General features: G+C 37.5%; 1 protein-coding gene across 13 annotated transcripts in view; it reads left to right on the top strand.

Annotated features, from left to right (window-relative positions):
• Positions 1 to 20177, top strand: part of RBMS3 (RNA binding motif single stranded interacting protein 3) — a 739797-nt gene that overhangs the window by 135999 nt on the left and 583621 nt on the right. For 10 of the 13 annotated variants that reach the window (XM_034993406.1, XM_034993350.1, XM_034993370.1 and 7 more), the window contains exon 2: positions 14798 to 14955. In XM_034993406.1, coding sequence (XP_034849297.1) covers positions 14798 to 14955 — 158 coding nt within the window. The remainder of the gene's footprint in view (positions 1 to 14797; positions 14956 to 20177) is intronic. The other 3 variants (XM_034993359.1, XM_034993384.1, XM_034993408.1) reach the window with 1 other exon arrangement.

The raw sequence follows: 20177 nt of genomic DNA, 5'->3' as shown, positions 1-20177 counted from the left end.
GAGAAAGCAAGTGCAAAACATGTGTTTTTTGCGGGGAGGGGGTCATTACTTTGTCTTCACATGGGATTGAAAGTCGTGTCCACAATATAAACAGTGACCAAGATTAAAGATGTATCTGTTTGTCTGTCTCAAATTGCTAACAAATGACATTAACTAGCTTTGCCAGAAGCCTTGGTGCTGATTTAAATTAATGGCTAGTGGAATCCAATAAATAAAAGGAAATGTGCCTTTGCACATAGCTTAGCCAACCTCAGAGTGTGTGGACAGTCAACATTTTAGAATATTATAATACTCCAAACAGTGCTTCGCGCCAGAAGTAGCTGTGCTAGAATCTCATGCTTCTTTGTGCCTACATTGGAATATTGGATATTAAGAAGGAGTTCTGCCACTGTGATATAGTCTATGTTTTGGGAATCTTTACCTTCCTCTGTTGCAATCAGAGCATAACACCAGCAGATGCCTGTTTTCACTGGATAAATAATATCCCCGTGCCAAAAAAAAAAGTGTTAAATATGAGTTTACTGATAGACCATAATTCATTTGAGTAAAAGTCACCACTCTGGTAAGAAAGATCTATGTTATTAGTCTCTTTTCTCATTTTGTTTTTATCTCTAGTATTACTGATTTCTGGAAACCACAAGAAAAAGAAAGCAAATTAATTTCATTTATTACCTCTGAGAACACTGATTATAAAATTTGACCATTTTGCAACTCTCTCTATTCCTATACTTAAAACAATCACTCTGAGTAGTAAAATATGTTGTTCTTTACTTACTGTGAAGAGCAGAAGAGCATAGGTTACAATAAAAGAGACAGACATCTCTTAAGAATTAGCGTTGAACGGAGGCATTGTGTTCTCTTGTACTTTATTGTTTGTTTGAGAGAGAGAGAGAAAGAGAGAGCAGTGGGGAGGGGTAGAAGAGAGGTGAGAGAGAATCTCCACTGGGTGAAGAGTCTGACGTGGGGCTTGATCTCACGACCCTGAGATCATGACCTGAGCCGAAATCGAGAGTCACATGCTTAACTGACTGAGCCACCCAGGCACCCCTGTTCTCTTATACTTTAATAGATGTAAATATAGACCACATTTTGGTGCATATCAAATTTCTCTATTTATCTTTCCTTTGTTTTCTATCTTGCAGTTATATGTACTGAGTACTCTTTGCTACTGTCAACTGCCTCCACTGTTTCTCTAATTTTGTTTCTTTAGGACTTTAAGGAATTATTGTCACTGGATATTTTATCTTTTAAAATATTTTCTCATAATAATATTTAGTTGTATATTACTGTCAAATTTACATGATGAATTCTGTTTTACACATGTTGTAGTATGGATTAAATTTGTATTGGTTATCTGAAAATTAGAAGGTTTTCGTCTTTCTTTGGTTTAATATAACTTTTCTTTAATTAGATCCCTCCTTCAAGTCAAAATTCTGGACAGAAATTCTTAAAGCCAGCAGCTTTAGGAAGTCTATGTATAGAAACAAACAAACAAAAATTATTTGCTCCATTTGCAAATCTATAAGGAGCTGTAAGTCTAGCCTTTGCTACATTGTACAGATTTTGTAAACTTGAACAAGTTGTTTACCCATTATCAGCCAAAATTTGGGGTTCTGTATGATATTGGCTATAAGTAGAAAGGGTGATGGGATACATATGTGTTTTTCATAGATATATATAAAATGTAATATGTAAAGTTAGCTTGTTAAAATGTTTAACACCACAAGCTGTTAATTAACCCATTTCCTAAATTAAACAATGCTTATAAGACTATTGATACTATGATTTCAAGGAGGCAGCTTTTATTATCACTCTAGTAATTAATGCTATACTTTTTGCTTTAATGATGGATGCTGTCATAGTTTAGTTTCTTATGTTTGGTTGCCTCTGTTTTGATTCTGCTTAAGATGTGATCAAATCCATGGTGTTAATGTTCTGCCCTCAAAGAGTTTAAAGTAGACCCTAAGTGTTTGTCCTCAAGGAATGACAACATAAAGTTACTTTCTTTTGGGTGACTTTTCTTTTTCTGTTGGCTAATGGACACAAAGGTTCTCTTTGAGTCCCATCTTTCTTCAGGAAGTTCTTCTGTTTTCTGTACCATTCCTCCATTAGATCGTGGAGATTTCCTAAATCGGTTTGCACATTCCACCCATGTACTCTCTCATGGTGTCCTCTGGGCCTAGCAGCTGAGACAGAGATATCAAGAAATTCATATTCGGTTTTCATAGGGTATTCCTAGGTTCCTTCCTACTCAGGCATATAAACTCTTTCTTTTGTTTATGTCTTCTAGGATGTTGGGCCATTAAATAGCATTTCAACTACGGTCACTTCCATTTTTCAATATAATGGGGTGCCAGACGTGGCTGGTACTGCATGTGAGAGCTGGTTACTAAATTCTCAGAAATTTTGTGAGCTAGTTGTTCGACTCTTCGTAGGTTAAAGCCCACCCTGTAGGAGTATTTACATTTCAGAAATCAGCAAAGTTATATATAGGAACTTTTGTTTTTGTGGTTTCCTCACAGAACTGGAATAGTAGCAGTAATTCTCAGTTAGTTTTCTGTTTTGATCCCCCACTCCAAACAATTTGCTTTCTACTGAGTAGAGCAAACTCTGAGGCTTCTCTTGAGGAGACAAAGGAATGGTACTCTTGGAAAACTCTTTTAGTAATTATACCTTTGAAGAAGCTTTTATCTCTGTTTGCTGAAGTATACATAGAATTCTCCAAACTGAAAAAAAAATGAAATAAAATAATTTTCTGGAATATTGGAGATGTGTCATAAGCACTTTGAAATGTATAAATGTATGACTATTCAATTTTTATACTGTAGACTATTTGTTACAGTTACCCTAGGGCACATATCATACAACTTACTAGAAATTAGGGTGATAATTAAACTGAAATAAATGGTTTAAGTAATTGTTTACCTACAAAATATCCTTGCAGGGCAACAATTTTTAAAAACCTAATTATTTTTAGAGTTAAAAGCTATGAAATTAATACAGCATATTTTCTGTATATAAAAGTCCTTTCAGTTAAGTGCACGGACATTTAGTAGTTAGTGTGTTATTTAACTGATCTAAGCTTTTTCCACTGGCAATAAGATATATCTTATTTTAATGAGTACTTTCACAATTTGTAGATATTTTCCTAGAATTTGTGTATTCTAAGAATGACTTCCCCTGTGAAAGTTTATATTTGTCTTAAAAAATTCTTCTAAGAGTCTTCTCATCAGTTTATCTGAAGGCAATCAGTATTAGTAGCTAAAATAGCACTAACTGAGCCTAAAGTCTATTGAAGAATGACATTTCTTGATTTCTAATCTAGAGAATTTCAGTTGGATAAGCATCAGTGGACTTTGGATTGTAAGATTTTACACTAGGCAAACCAGAGTTTGTTAGATCATTCAATAGACCAACCAATATTCCTCTTACTCAAAAGAACATTATTGTTCATGATAACAATGGGTATTGTAAAATGCTTTAGGATTTATGTAATAATAATAGCAAGCACCCATAGAGGGTTTATTGTGTTCCTGGCTTTATTCTCATTGCTTTACACATAATCATTCATTTGAAATGTCTAATAATCTTTGAAGGTAGTTATTATCCCCAGTTTCACAGATGAGGAGACTGAGGCAGAAGAATTTAGGTAATTTGCCCAAGGCCATACAGATAATAAGTGGTAAAGCAGAATTTGAACTTGGGTGGTATGGCTTCAGCATTTATGCTCTTAGTACTATGCAATAATAATAACAATGATAATAATATTTCCTTCTTCTTGAGCCTTTGGAGAGTCTACCAATCAGAAGCAAATGCCCTTTATTTGCCAGTCTCTGAAGTGTCAGTCACTTATTTAAAAAGAACAGGAGTAATTTGGAAAAGGAGAAGCAGTACTGTCTTAGTAGAGATAGTTTGTTGCCTTGATTATGGAGAATATCACTGGGCAAAAAGTATATCCAGTAATCTTACAACAAATTAGACGCGTCTGTACTATTTTGAATATTCTTTAAGTTACAAGGCAGATTGACTTAAAATATACTGAAAATGGGAGACTTCATACAGGTTTACAAATATGAGAAATAAAAGTTTGAAGGTATAAATATAAGTTTCTGATTTAAAAATTTTAATAAAGATGTTAATAATATAAAATGCCTAATGTTCATTTTATTATCAGATCACTTTTTGTTGAACTTGAGCATTAATTTATTCTCATAGTTATCATCTCATGGCCCAAAACACAATGAATGTTGAAAATATATTCACAGAAAATTATCTGCACAAGTGCTCCTTCCAGTTTTTATAATGAAGCAATTATTTTGCATGTATTAATTGCTGTTGCATTTTTGATTTGTGTTCCAACATTGTCTTCTTGAGGAAATTATTTTGTTCTATAGTCCAAATTTCTTAGATTTAGGACTTTTGAAGCGTAGGTTCTGTTTACATTTAATTTTACTACATCAATAAAATATGAATGAATTGGCTAATAAAACAATGTAACTATTTTATGTCATGGAATATAGGTTATTGTTTATGAATTTGCTGAATTGCCTCTGTAGTTCACTGTAAGAAAGCATTCTCCTTTTATTCCTTGGTTCAGTTTAGAGGGAAATAAGATTGGTAGAATAGTATATAATAGGTGGGGAGTAAGGGTGCTCTTCTTTTGGGATATGCAGGTAAAGTAGAAGATGTACTGAAAATGCAGAGCTTCATTGGGCCAGAAGCTTGCCTGCCAAAGACAGAGACATTTATTCTGTACCAGCAGTTTATCTCTGTTGCTCTTCTTTCTCGGTATTAAGAAATTTTAAAATACAGATGAAACTTTGGTTTTGGTTAAAAACAAATAAAATACATCTTGTGCTTCTTACAGATTATATTTTACTTTCTGGATATAGCTTTTAATAATTTCCACTTTTGGCTAAGCGAGGTATCAGTTGGAAGAGAGATTTTATATGCCAAAATCTAGACCCACTCCTGAAGGAGAAAAAAACTTAAATATGGTCTCTACTGAAAGGAGATTAATTGCACTTAAAAAAACCCTATGGATAACAGCATAGAGATCGTGACCATTATTTTGCTCAGCACATTTAGGTACTGCAGTTGTGTAGTATAGTCTGGCGAGATGATGCCTTGTATCTGTAAGAATGGTCTACATCAGTTCTGTTCAGCAGAACTTTATGTGATGGTGCAAATGTTCTATGTCTTCCCGTCCAATATAGCAGTTAGTAAGCACGTGTTTTTGAACATCTGATACATGGCTAGTGTGACTGAGGAACTGAACTTTTTAATTTTAATTAATTATTTACATCAATTATATTTAAATTTAAATAGCTATGTATAACTAGTGGCTACCATCTTGGACTGCACATATTTACAATTAAATCTGGAATTAACTGGAGTGAAAACTGCCTCACTTCAGGTTCTGAATTTTGTCACAGAGTAGCTGAACAACCTCAAAGAGTCATTTAAACTCTTCAAATCTCTGTATTCTCATCTTCATTATGGGGGTAGTGATAATAGCTACCTCCAGAAGTTCTGAGATCATCTAAATAAATCAATATAAAATTCTTAGAACAATGCCTGGCATATAGTATATGTTCAATGAATATTAATCATTGCTATTCTTATTAATTATTTATAACCTTTTGTGAATATTTAATTAGTAGAAACCAAAAAAGAGGGATAAATGAAATAGGTCTAAAGTAATAAAAGGATAATGCTATGATATGGGGTGAAACTTTAGGCGACTCTAGATGAAAGTGCGAGATTTAGACAAATAGAAAATAATTATAGGATGGCTATGTGTTCCAAGTTTCTTTGGACAGTCTCCATTTATAACTTGTGTCCCGATATATTTATCAATGAGTCCCTCTTTTGCTCTTAAAAGTACCCCAGTTTGTAAGATACACTTTAGAGTCACCCTAGAAAAAGGCATAAGAATGCAGCCCAGGCATTCTAAGTAAAGGAAGGAAGACAAAATAAAGTATAAATTCAGATGTCACCATGGTGTGGCAAGAGAGGTGGACAAGCACTGGGAAATAGAGCAAGTCAGGGTTAGATAGGGGCTGGAGAGACATTATGGATGTGGAATGAAAGCCTCAATAAAGAAATCACATTTTACTGCACTTGTTCTTTATGCTATTATTGCATTGCTCCTAAGTCAACATGGATTTACTTTCAGAAAAAGTAAATTCTGATCTAATTGGACTGAATCATTTAGTATATCAGAAAAGTCTTAAAACCATTTGGTGTTCTGATTTGCCTTCTATTATTGGTAGTAATTTTTGTTGTACACGACTTGAAACAAAATGCTTCTTTTCTATCACCCATTAGCTACTGGTAACCAAGTCAGTAATATGATTGGTTAATATGGAAATTAGTCAATTGAGTGGAAATGGCTCATTAAATTTGTTTTCATGGCTGAAGAAGAAAACTTTGAAAGTGTTCATTTAGTTGCAATATAGTACTAGGGCAACATATCTTAGAGTGGTGCCCTGTAAGCTGCATCTACTGGTCTTCATTCTATTTAGGATGGCATACCTAATAAAGCTAGGGTAACCAATTGTTGATAATAAATTACTGATTGTAGTTTTAGGGAAACAGATAATTGGATTAGGAAACATAGGATATTATAAAAAATAGGAAAAGAATCAAAATAGAGATTATGGGGAGAAAACTAAAAATAATAAAATAAACATATCTTATAAGGTATAAGAATGTGACTCAAGTGTAATTGTTTAACTCTTTGTAAGATCTCATCTTTATCTCTGATTGCATTTGGAATTGAGATGCTGACCGTTGGCTCTCCCAGAGCAGTTAGGTGACCTGTTCTGGGTTTTCAGTCTTTCCCAGAGATTCTAGCCCACTACAAAAGCATGTATTTGAGTTGATCTCTGAGATATACCTGGGACAAACAGAACAGAGGTCCCATCCCGGGATTATAGTCACTTTTGATATTTCTGGGAATTCTAACAATTACTGTTCATAGTATAGATGACATTGTAATCTCTACCTTGGGTACCAATCAGGGCTCATTTTTTTTTTCTTTGCATGAGGACTCAATCCTTATTAATATTGGAATCATGAGCTGTTGGGGTTATTTTCTAAGTGTAGACTTGAACTTTAAATGATATCCCTAAGTTCCTCAAATTTTGAAATGTATTTTAATTTTGCTTATTTTTCCTTAAAGAGATCAAGAGTTGGCCGAATTAAAAGATGGATGGGAGCAAAGGCCAGATGTCATCGGCATTTGGAGAACTGAGCAATCTTTATAAAAGGCCATTGCCATCACTTATAGCAGCCACTCTTCTCTAGCTTGTAAATTTGTTAAAGGAAATTGTTTATTATAGGTGCTTGAAAGGAACAATAACTAATTTACTTGTGTTTCCAAGTACCATGAATTTTAAAATGTCATTTAATATCCAAACCTCTGAATGGAATTCAATGACTTTAGATTAATCCTATTTGTAAATAGCACAGAGCAATGTGTGATTATGCAATCTGCTGAGGTTTTTAAAAACTAATATTTACAGCAAAAGTGAATCTCATCCTAACAGAATTTTAATAAAACCTCACTAGTGATTTGTAAATACCTTGAAACTAATCAGTCATTCAATCCACAATGATTGTTTCATCAGTGCTCAGTTATTACTTTTTGATTCTTGATGAAAATGACAAACCACAGTTCTAGTGACATAGTTTCATCTCAAGAATAGTGGCTCCCACGCTTAAAAAAATAAACAATTGACTCTTGTAGCACCCCTTTAAAGGTACATTACTCCAACTGGGATTGAGAGTGTAGTGTCTCTTTTAAGGATCTGCATCACGATGATGCTGATGAAAATAATAAGATCAACAAGTATTTATTGAGTATTGACTCTGTGCCAGGAACTGTGCTAAATACTTTATATGTAATTTTTATACCAAAGCCTCACAGCAGTCTTATGAGGTGAGATCATTGCAATTCCTGTTTTACTCGTGACTAGAGGTTTAAGTGCCTAGTTAGTGGTCGAGCAGGATTCCCAGAGGGCAATGTGGAGCTCTTAAACACCAGGTTACCACTGTTGACAGTGGCTGTTACCAAGACCATTGACAGAGAATGTGCAAGTGATTGCCTTTTGTGAGGAGTCTTGTCCTTTATTGCTCATTTCCTTATCTGATCTGTGGGTAGGAAAAGAGAAGTGGTGCAGGTTTTCACCGAACTCTATTATAAAAGGTGTAATCGAAACAATTGTTTTCTATAGTCGTATTCTAGATAATGGAGGGACAATTGCCTAGCATAAAATTGCAAAGCTAGCATATATTTGGTTCATGCAACCATGGCTAAAATCGCACATCTTGCCTTAGATATTCATTTAGCTGCATTTATTCTTGCTCGCATGGACAATATTTGTACACACCCTCATTCGAGGCTATTATAGGCTCTCGAGTGACTGCTACAGTTCTTGCCATGTCTACTTGTTCGTGTTGTGTTCACACTAGAGGAGAGGTCTGCAGAAGCAAGGTTATGTGGAAATTATACTGTCTGGGAGAGAAATTCAATAGCTTGCAGCAGTGTTATCCACTGAGCAATGGATTGCATGTGTACGTGCAGGCTAAATAATGTATGATTTAAGACAGGAATGTGATTTGTATTCATTTTTGGATAGTAAAAGACTTGGCATGTCAGTCCCATAGGAGACTTTATCCAGGGCTTTACCCTTGAGTGGATAAAAGAGTACAAATTCTATTGCACTGGAGATGAATAAAAACAAATTGGGGAGACCATCAGCAGAACAGACTGCTGTGTGATGGAGTCCAAGGCTACTCCAAAAAACCACCAGACCAACTGCTTCAGGATCCTGCCAGCAACCAGATGCCGGGAATAGAATTGACTGCAGTTTGGCATCGAAGCCCTGTGATTCCCAGCCAAGGGGAATTGCATGCAAAAAATATTTAAAATTCTCTTTGTAAAAGAGTTATGTTTTCAATAAGAGGAAGAAGTATGTTTCAGACCTAGTCTGCTGCAGATGATATTTGGCATACCAACGTCTTAGTTAAGGAGGGTAGAGGCACGGGGAGGTGAATACCATATCTACTTGGGGGTAAGAAGTTGAACTTTGGTGGGTGAGGGGGGTTTTTCAATGAAGTGGGTTGTAGGCCATTGAGTTACTATTATTATTCCATGAGGGGTGCTGTATTGGTATTAGTTCTTCAAGGAGAGGGGTTGGATCAGTTAAAGGCAGTGATTATCAAGCAGGAGCATTTTTACCCCCCTAGGAGCATTTGAAAATATCTGGAAATATTTTTGCTGACCACAACTTGGGGGGAGGGTAGTGCACCTGTCATCTAGTAGTAAAGGACAGGGGTGCTGTCCTGCAGTGCACAGGGCGGCCCCCCACAACAAAGAATTATCTTGTCCAAAATGTCAATAGTGACAAGTTTGAGAACTCCGGTTTAAAATGAGCTAGCTAGTAGGTGTGTATTACAGCCCTGCCTTTTTTTCATCTAATATGTTTGATACTGTATGAAAGATGATTTTTAATGATTTGCTTTACCCTATTGATATGTGAGCAGCACTTATTGGATATATCAAATGCTTTCTGCTAAAACGCAAAAAGAGGAAAAACAAACAAAACTATAAGTCGTATCTTTCATATCCATAAATTGGTAAATCCTCCAAAATACTTAGGGGTTAAAAACACAATGAACCTCCCTCCAGACCTACACACACAAATCAAACATTTTATAAGAATGTAGGAGGACCCGGTTGATTCACTTTTCAAACTTGAAAAATGAGGCATATTAACAAAGCACACTAAATGAATCAGCTGTTTAGGATGATCTACAAGCTAGTTCATTTTCCTGTTATCAAATAGCACACCATGAATCTTGACAAATGGACCCACTTGTTTGACATTATTTGAAAAACTCATAACAAGTTTGCTTCTGATGGTCACTTCCCCTTTGAAATTAAATTTTAAAGTGGACTTCATTTAAATTCTGATAGAGGAAAAGGCTTATTATTAACCTCCATTTTGACTGTATGCTGTTTATCCTCATCCTTCTTTGTCTCCTCCTTGTACTTGGATGCACCAGAGCCTCAATGTCATCCCCCAAAGTTCACGGTCAGAAAGCCGTTTGTGTTTATTGCTGCCCCTGTCATTAATACGTGAAGCTCTAGAGTGTGGAGGGGGGACTGCGTGTTCTTCTGGAGTCAAATCTCCTAGGTACAAGTTGGGGCTCCGGCTGCGTGACCTTCAGAAGGTCATCTGCCTGGTTTGCACTTCCATTTTCCCATTTGTGAATGAGAAGAGTATTATTTGCCTCATTGGGCTGTTACATAAAATGCTTAGGAAGCACACCACCAATGCTACCTGTGATTATTAGAATCATTATCTTCCAAAATGGATGTCAAGACATTTTATTTAATTTCCCAAAGAGGACACTGGTACTGATCCACTAATGGGGCAGCTCCAACATGTGGTTCAGAGGGCTTTCACCCCCATCCTGTGACACCTAACAGACCCTCCCAGCCATGCCACTCTAAATAAACATTTGAGGGAAATCTGCGTACTTGCCAAGCGTGTGCAGGTTCAGGAGAAATGCGATCTCGCTCCTTCAATAGAGTGCCATCTGAAGGCCCTTTTCTGAAAATGTGCCCTTTTGACTGGTTTTAGCTAAGGTGACACTGCAAATTCATAGCAACTCCCTGCCCTGCCATAGTGCAACATTACAATGCTCAGTAACCCCCTCTGTAAGTCATTGCTCCTAAATAGGATTTATAAAGTGTGACTTTGAGCAATATAGCAAAGTCAGTTTTATCTGAGGGAAAATAAATTTTTTTTTTTACTAACATTTTAAAATGTCTTCCTTAGTGCCTCAAAATGCTTCAAAAGCTAATCGATGATAAAATCCCAACTCCATCTAAAGACAAAAGAATTGAGGAAGGAATCAGAGCCACTTTTAATTAGGAAAGTGGTTGCTGTGACCCATTAACCTCTAAAGATGATTGCTCCTTTTTTTTTTTTTTTTTTGAGATGCTGTAGTTTGGTCATTTGTCTTTGGTACCAGAGCATACAACATTGCTTTTTGCTTTTCACCAATTAATTCATTTAGGCCTTTGCATTTGTCAGACGTTCCGGGAACCTTCTGCCAATGTTTTGTTGATGAAAGGATGTATATTTGGAAAGTGGGTGGAGAGGGGGGGATTTATAATTCTTAACACCAAAGAATGATTTACAATGCAGACCGCTACCTGAATTATTCAGTATATCATCAAAGGATAAATGAAATATTAAGGATTAGGGACAGATGGGCACTGGGTCTTAAAATCTGTGTATTGATTGGCTCAGTAACACTGGAAAAGTCTACCTCTTTCCGCAGAACTTCTAGAACTCACAAACAAGAATATGACGTGGAAAACCACTTTTGATTGTGTATTTTTTTTCAAAGGGCTTTTGAAATACATCATTTCTCCACAACAGCCTGGTGCTATTATCTCTATTTATAAATTACATACTGCATTTCCATGCATACAAGTTCCCTATGGTCATCACAACTTTGACTTGCTTTTGACTGTTTTGTTTATTTATTTATTTTATCCTAGTGAATACATCGGGCACTTTGGAGGGCATATTTATTGTTTTAGGCACCATGCAATTTACTAAATGGTATTCTAGCTGTGGAAATGCTTGCAAAGACCCCTGGAGGGTAGTGGGGGGAGAAGTAAGTAAACACACATTGAACATCCTGTAGAGGATGCTCTCTTACTTGATCAATCAAGGACTCAGTCTGTGCTAGTCCATCAGATCTATGATACATAAAGCTGAAGACATTTTTTTTTTTTTTTTTTTGGCTTCCTGGTAGTTTTAAAAGCTATGCAGTGGGAAAAACTGCTTTAAACAAAGCCTCATTTTCAAAGAAGCCTGAGTACAGAATGGAATTCAAAGAATTTGGAGAGAGGGGAGGTGAAAGTAGTAACAAACAGCTTTTAAAAAGCCCTGGGAAATTAAAAAAAAATAAAGCACATAATGGAAATAAAAGATAAATCCCATCTGTCCCATTGGGAGATACAGAGACCAGGATGCTACTTTAGCAAGGATGTGTTGAACACCTACTAAGTGCAGGACTTGTAAAGAGATAGAGCTTAAGCGTCATGGGGCGTGCAAGGAGCGAAACTGAATTTTTTCTTTTTTTAAGATTTTATTTGAGAGAGAGAGAGCATGCACACTTGGGGCAGAGGAGGGGGATGGAGCAGAGGGGAAGGACAAGCAGACTCTGGGCTGAGCGGGGAGTACTACCTGGGGCTCTATCTCACAACCCTGAGATCATGACCTGAGCAGAAATCAAGAGTCAGATGCTTAACTGACTGAGCCACCAAGGCACCCCGAAACAGAATTCGTAGATCAAGGAGGAATAGTTTTTCATGCAAGCCAAGAAACTTCATGCTGCTTTATGCAGATATTAAATTCCAAAAGGCAATGGATGTATTTCATTTTATTCAAACATTGGGGACAGAAAGTATTCTCCTGTGTAATTTGTTGTAAAATTCCACATTATAAATGTTGGTAACAAATGAGGTAATACCTAAGAAATGGTTGAGGAAATGTTTATTTCAAAGGAGGAGGCTCTGGGTTTTGCTCCTGTCATGTCTGTTGTCCGCCCTCCCCATTCCTTAAAGAAACTGCCCAGGACAGTCTTGACTAGTTTGTGTTTGCATGTGATCACTCTGTCTTATGCTCTCCCTCACTTTCCTCCCTAAGAGGAGAGCAAGGGGGAAAAGGGTTCAGATGGTAGATCTGGTGGATCTACAAGGTGGACCAGACCCTGGCCTAGGAAGCAGTGAGAATTCAGAGACAAGGAAGCTTCTATCAACCCCTCAGAGATTTTGGTAGCTGACTTTATTTTGAGATTTAGAATTAAGGAACAGATGAAGCTAATACTGAGGCTTCTAGCATGGGGGTTGATGAATGTCAGCAACACTAAAAGAAATGGGGTCGTTGTGCTGGGTGGCTGGGGTGGAGAATTGGGAGATGAGAAAGCAGAGATTATGAGTTTCATTTGGCATACTGTGTCTAAGAGGCATTGTCTTATAGCCAGTTGGAAATATTGACTGGGGCAAATCTGATCATTCTGGAAGGTATAAAACAGACTATTATAACAAGAAACAAGGCTGGATACTGCTAAAACTTGGCCTCTTCTTGCTGTGGGCTAAGTGTTGCGTTCATTCAGTTATTTATTGTACACAGTATAGCCTAAGTATTTATTAAGCACCTACTTGCTGTTTGATAAGTACATACCTCCCACTCCTGATAAAAGAGCTAATGTGTCTTCAGGTTAAAACATGGCTAAAACTTTCCGCACTGGAATTTTGATAAATGTGTTCATTGTGCCTTTAGCTAACATTGTAGGTTATGATTGAGTATATCTGGGATAGTTATATAGACTAATATCACTGGCAAGACAAATAAGAACTACAATATTATCATTATCATTAATATTGATATTATTATTCTTATATTTTTGTTATTGCTAACATTTATTAACTTACTAATTTCCAGGAATCATTTTGTTTACATTAGCTCATTGAGTTTTCACAGACACCCTGTGACATACTATTGAGAGTACTATTTTTATCCTCCTCATATTAATGAGAATGTTGAGTTTCAGAGAGGTTAAGACACCATCCAAAGGTCACACAGCTGGTAAGAGCACAGCAGGATGCAAACCTAGATAGTCAGTGTAATTTTAGAACTTCTGAAGATTTGCCTATGGGACAAAGAAATAATGTATAATGAGTAATATATCTATTAATTCTGGCATATATAGTTATAAAGACCCTCAAGTTGCTGGGGATCATTCTATCTTTTTATTTTGTTATAAAATAGTTTGACAGGTTAGAGCAGTAGTTCTCTGCTGGGGAAGATCCCCACTCCCCCTGTCAGGGGACACTTGACAGTGTGCAGAGATATTTTTGGTTGTCACAGCTGGACGATGGGTGCTACTAGAATCTGATGAGTAAAGGACAAGAATGCTGTTACCATCCTGCAGTGAACAATGGAGGATGTACAGTGGAATGAGCATGAAGGGCCCCACAACAAAGAATTATCCCCTCCAAGTTGGAGTGCTACCTAGATTGAGATCCTAGAATAACTGAAAGGGAATCTTGACTGTAGTGAGAGATTTGTGGCTCAGTATTACAAACAAAGGGAATTCACCATGAAGAAGCAAATTTGGGAGTGGGAGAAAGAGGTAAGATAGATTCATCCATCTGGTTGTTCATTCATAGATTCACTATTTATAGAGTGATTTCTATGTATCAGGAATTACGTTGGAGAGTGGTGAAGACAATAATAAGAGGAAGTGTGTCATTCTGTGTTTTGTTTTGCTGGAGAGAAGGAGGGAAGAAGGAGTAGAGACAAGGCAAAGATGTGTGGCTGCTGAAGCGAACTAGGAGCAGGGCTTTGGTGCCAAGAGTGAATGAACTATGGTTCTAACAGGGAGGGAGGTACCGTGCTACTTTATGGGCCTACGGAAAATCCCAGCGGACTAGCTCAGAAGCCATACACCACTGTCAGGAGCACCTGCGAATTTCTTTTTGTCCCACTTATGGCCAACGTACACCGATCTGAATGCAGGTCCGGGGTGGGGGGAGCAAATGATGTTCTCAGAAGTACGCAGGGTGGGGATATAAAGATGTGTGTGCATGTGTGGGTCAGAGAGGCCGGGAAGCTTGCCTTGCTTTCGAGGTGCATTGAGCTGCTGGCCTGTGAATGCGTGCTGGCTTTGTTTTTGCAGTAACAGCCTTTTCTGTTTCCAGCAGTCCTATGCACCAGCTCCCCACCCCATGGCTCCTCCCAGCCCCAGCACAAACAGCACCAGCAACAGCAGCGGGGAACAGTTGAGTAAAACCAACCTGTACATCCGAGGCCTTCCACCAGGCACCACTGACCAGGACCTAATCAAGCTGTGCCAACCGTAAGTGCCCCTCTGCTCCCCCGTTCCTCACCCCCACACTGCCCTCTGTGCACTCCAGCCACACAGGACTTGGGTTTGCCCTCGGTATACCCCTTTATTGGTGCCTTGTGAGGAAGACTCTGCTAAATGGGACTCAAATTTGAGAACTCAGTCCAGCTTATGTTAGCGAATGGGATTTGTGTACTTTTTGTTTGGGGGTCCTGAGCAGGCCTACCTGGGACTACGGGCAGATACGCAGGTATTGACCAAAAGGACGATGAGCAAACATTAGCTGGGCCTTCGAACCCAATGTGGCTGGCGGAATCAGTGATGAATCTCATAAAGGTAGCTGCTTTTTTTGGAGAAGTGTTAGCGAAGGGAATCTCAAAAACTTCGAAGTGGTAGGTTTCAGGATGGTGACCTCCCGTGTTGCCAAATTTTTCTGGCCAGTTCTTGGTAAATAGAAGTTCAGCCATGACCAGGTAATTGGGGAATTTTAAACTAATACTCTGCTTTCCTTGAAAACATCTCCTTCCACCTCCACTGAAGCTATTTCCCACCAAGGCCAAGAACCATACTCAGCAAATAGTTTTGGATTTGTGAGGAAATGTGGTAGTGACGAAATGCCCTTCGGAAATGATTTTGTTAATCTCTTATCTACCAACACTTAGGTTATTGACTCTCTTATTTCTGTGCAAATAGAATAAATATATTTAGCTTTGCCCTCCAAATGAAATTAAATAATGGATAATGAATTAAGACCCATGGACCTGTATTTTTAGATTGCTGTCTGATTATTTTTAAAGTAATATCAGTACAGCTATTTGTCATTTGAATATGCCTTACTGGGTATTTTTAAATTTGGGGAAACAATTACTCAATTTTTCTTCTTCTCTTTTGCAATGCTTTCACAAGAAGGTTGAGAGGATATTTATTTTGTAAATTTTCCAACCTCTAAAATATTGAAAGAGGAAAACAAAGTGGAGAGTATTTATTTGTCTTTGTTCTGGACTTTAAGATTGGGAGCAAATATCAAAACACCAGGAAGTGACTGATAAACCAAAACACAAATACATAACTCTATAATCAATTGACAAAGCAATATATGTGATTATATGTGGATTACAGTGGGTGGGGGAGGGGGGGCTATTGCCATTGACTACCTTGATTTGTGAAGGAGTTAGGGCAAGACTTGGAAAAATAAATATTTACTTAAAAGCAGTTATTTAAACAAAAGGAATGTGCCAGGGCTAAGACATATAAATATGTTAGGTTTTGGTCTGGGAAAGGTTGAGGTTGGACTTGGAAGGTAAATAACTCAACTTTTTCCTGTTATTGTTAGAAAAACCTAAACTATTTTGAAAAGTAAGGGCTTTTAAAAATGTGAAAGATTGTGGACTTAAGTTCTCTGCTATATGTTAAAAGCTTCAGGAGAAGTATCTCTTAACGGATGCTGATAGGAAAAAGGGTAGGTATTATCTCTGACTCATACTGGAATCTCACTTACAAAAAATATTGGTGGGCTTAAGGAAGATATTTTCTCTTTGCTCTATACCACTCAGAGAACTTGCTGAAGCACAGATTTCTGGGCCCAAGAGATAATGATTCACCAGGCCTGGGGTAGAGACCATGGATATGCATTTCTAACAGGCTCTCTGGTATAGTTGCTGCTGGTTTTTGAGAAGGAGCACTTCTCTCTTCAATAATATGGAAACCACTGACTATTTCTAATACATAAAATTTATGAAGTTAGTTTATGAAGGTAGTTGAGGTAGAATCTTGTGCATTAAAACCCACTCAGCCACTGCGTGTGATTTTGAGGCCAATCATTTACTCTCTTTGAGCCTCAGTTTCCTCTTCTAAAAGAGTGGGTTGACTTTGATTATTTCTAGGTGTCCTTGTACTTCCAGTGGTGCGGGAGCTGCCTCTGACTGGTATATTAGGATCAACTGTTAAATATTCAAGAATTCCATGTGTGGTGTGTTCTAGACTCAGTGGCTTGAAATTAGTCATGGTGGGAGTATTTCCATCACAAGAGCCAGCAAGCTCTGGAAGTAAGGGCATTTTAAATTTTATCTTAGGATTACAGCTTTGTAATAGAGCTTGAAGTCCAAAATTGTGATGCCACCAGCTTTGCTTTTCTTCTTCAACATTCCTCTGGCTATTCGGGGTCTTTTCTGGTTCCATACAAATTTGAGGATTATTTCCTCCATTTCTTTGAAAAAAAGTGGATGGTATTTTGATGGGATTGCATTGAATGTGTAGATTGCTCTAGGTAGAATTGACGTCTTCACAATATTTGTTCTTCCAATCCATGAGCATGGAACCTTTTTCCATTTCTTTGTGCCTTCCTCAATTTCTTTCATGAGTATTCTATAGTTTTCTGAGTACAGATCCTTTGCCTCTTTCGTTAGTTTTATTCCTAGGTATCTTATGGTTTTGGATGCAATTGTAAATGGGATTGACTCCTTAATTTCTCTTTCTTCTGTCTTGTTGTTGGTGTATAGGAATGCCACTGATTTCTGTGCATTGATTTTATATCCTGCCACTTTACTGAATTCCTGTATGAGTTCTAGCAGTTTTCAGGTGGAGTCTTTTGGGTTTTCCACATAAAGTATCATATCATCTGCACAGAGTGAGAGTTTGACTTCTTTGCCAATTCAGATGCCTTTGATTTCTTTTTGTTGTCTGACTGCTGTGGCTAGGACTTCTTAATACTATGTTGAATAGCAGTGGTGATAGTGGACATCCCTGCCGCGTTCCTGACCTTAGGGGGAAAACTCTCAGTTTTTCCCCATTGAGAAGGATATTTGCCATAGGTTTTTCATAGATGGCTTTTATGATATTGAGGTATGTACCCTCTATGCCTATACTCTGAAGAGTTTTGATCAAGAAAGGATGCTCTACTTTGTCAAATGCTTTTTCTGCATCTATTGAGAGGGTCATATGATTCTTGTTCTTTCTTTTATTAATGTATTGTATCACACTGATTGATTTGTGGATGTTGAACCACCTTGCAGCCCAGGAATAAATCCCACTTGGTTGTGATGAATAATCCTTTTAATGTACTGTTGGATCCTATTGGCTAGTATTTTGGTGAGAACTTTTGCATCCATGTTCATCAGGGATATTGGTCTGTAATTCTCCTTTTTGATGGGGTCTTTGTCTGGTTTGGGGATCAAGGTAATGGTGGCCTCATAAAATGAGTTTGGAAGTTTTCCTTCCATTTCTATTTTTTGGAACAGTTTCAGAAGAATAGGTATTAATTCTTCTTGAAATGTTTGGTAGAATTCCCCTGGGAAGCCATCTGGCCCTGGGCTCTTGTTTGTTGGGAGATTTTTGATTATTGCTTCAATTTCCTTAGTGGTTATAGGTAGTTTTGGTAGTTGATACATTTCTAGGAATGCATCCATTTCTTCCAGATTATCTAATTTGCTGGCATAGAGTTGCTCATAATATGTTCTTATAATTGTTTGTATTTCTTTGGTGTTGGTTGTGATCTCTCCTCTTTCATTCATGATTTTATTTATTTGGGTCATTTCTCTTTTCTTTTTGGTAAGTCTGGCCAGGGGTTTATCAATCTTGTTAATTCTTTCAAAGAACCAGCTCCTAGTTTCGTTGATCTGTTCTACTGTTCTTTTGGTTTCTATTTCTTTAATTTCTGCTCTGATCTTTATTATTTCTCTTCTGCTGGGTTTAGGCTTGATTTGCTGTTTTTCTCCAGCGCCTTCAGGTGTAGGGTTAGGTTGTGTATTTGAGACCTTTCTTGTTTCTTGAGAAAGGCTTGTATTGCTATATACTTTCCTCTTGGGACTGCCTTTGCTGTATCCCAAAGATTTTGAACAGCTGTGTTTTCATTTTCATTGGTTTCTATGAATTTTTAAAATTCTTCTTTAATTTCCTGGTTGATCCATTCATTCTTTAGTAGGATGCTCTTTAGCCTCCATGTATTTGAGTTCTTTCCAACTTTCCTCTTGTGATTGAGTTCTAGTTTCAAAGCATTGTGGTCTGAAAATAGGCAGGGAATGATCCCAATCTTTTGGTACCATTTGAGACCTGATTTGTGACCTAGGATGTGATCTATTCTGGAGAATGTTTCATGGGTACTAGAGAAGAATGTGTATTCTGTTGCTTTGGGATGGAATGTTCTGAATATATCTGTGAAGTCCCTCTGGTCCAGTGTGTCATTTAAAGTCTTTATTTTCTTACTGATCTTTTGCTTAGTTGATCTGTCCATTTCAGTGAGGGGGGTGTTAAAGTCCCCCACTATTATTATATTGTTTCTTTGCTTTTGTTATTAATTGGCTGCTTCCATGTTAGGGGCATGGGCATACATATTTACAATTGTTAGATCTTCTTGTGGGATAGACCCTTTAAGTAGGATATAGTATCCTTTTCCTCATCTCTTATTATAGGCTTTGGTTTAAAATCTAATTTGTCTGATATAAGGATTGCCACTGCAGCTTTCTTCTGGTGTCCATTAGCATGGTAAATGGTTTTCCACCCCTTCACTTTCAATCTGGGGTGTCTTTGGGTCTAAAATGAGTCTCTTGCAGACAGCATATTGATGGGTCTTGTTCTTTTATCCAATCTGATAGCTTGTGTCTTTTGATTGGGGCATTTAGCCCATTCACATTCAGGGTAACTATTGAAAGATAGGAATTTAGTGCCATTTTATTGCCTATAAGGTGACTGTCACTGTATATTGTCTGTGTTCATTTCTGGTCTATGTTACTTTTAGGCACTCTCTTTGCTTAGAGGACCCCTTTCAATATTTCTTGTAGGGCTGGTTTTGTGTTTGCAAATTCCTTTAGTTTTTGTTTGTCCTGGAAGCTTTTTATCCCTCCTTCTATTTTCAATGACAGCCTCGCTGGATATAGTATTCTTGGCTGCATATTTTTCTCATCTAGTGCTCTGAATATACCCTGCCAGTCCTTTCTGGCCTGCCAGGTCTCTGTGGATAGGTCTGTTGCCAATCTAATGTTTCTACCACTGTAGGTTATAGATCTCTTGTGCCGAGCTGCTTTCAGGATCTTCTCTTTGTCTCTGAGATTCGTAAGTTTTACTATTAGATGTCAGGGTGTTGAGCTATTTTTATTGATTTTGAGGGGGGTTCTCTGTACCTCCTGGATTTTGATGCCTTTTCCTTCCCCAAGTTTGGGAAGTTCTCTGCTATAATTTGCTCCATTATACCTTCTGCCCCCCTCTCTCTTTCTTCTTCTTCTGGGATTCCAATTATTCTA

Source organism: Mirounga leonina, unplaced genomic scaffold, assembly GCF_011800145.1.
Source record: "Mirounga leonina isolate KUSES-001 unplaced genomic scaffold, KU_Mleo_1.0 Mir_115, whole genome shotgun sequence".
NCBI classification, from domain to species: domain Eukaryota; kingdom Metazoa; phylum Chordata; class Mammalia; order Carnivora; family Phocidae; genus Mirounga; species Mirounga leonina.
Note: the sequence above shows the minus strand (reverse complement) of the source record. Positions and strands in the feature narration are given on the sequence as shown.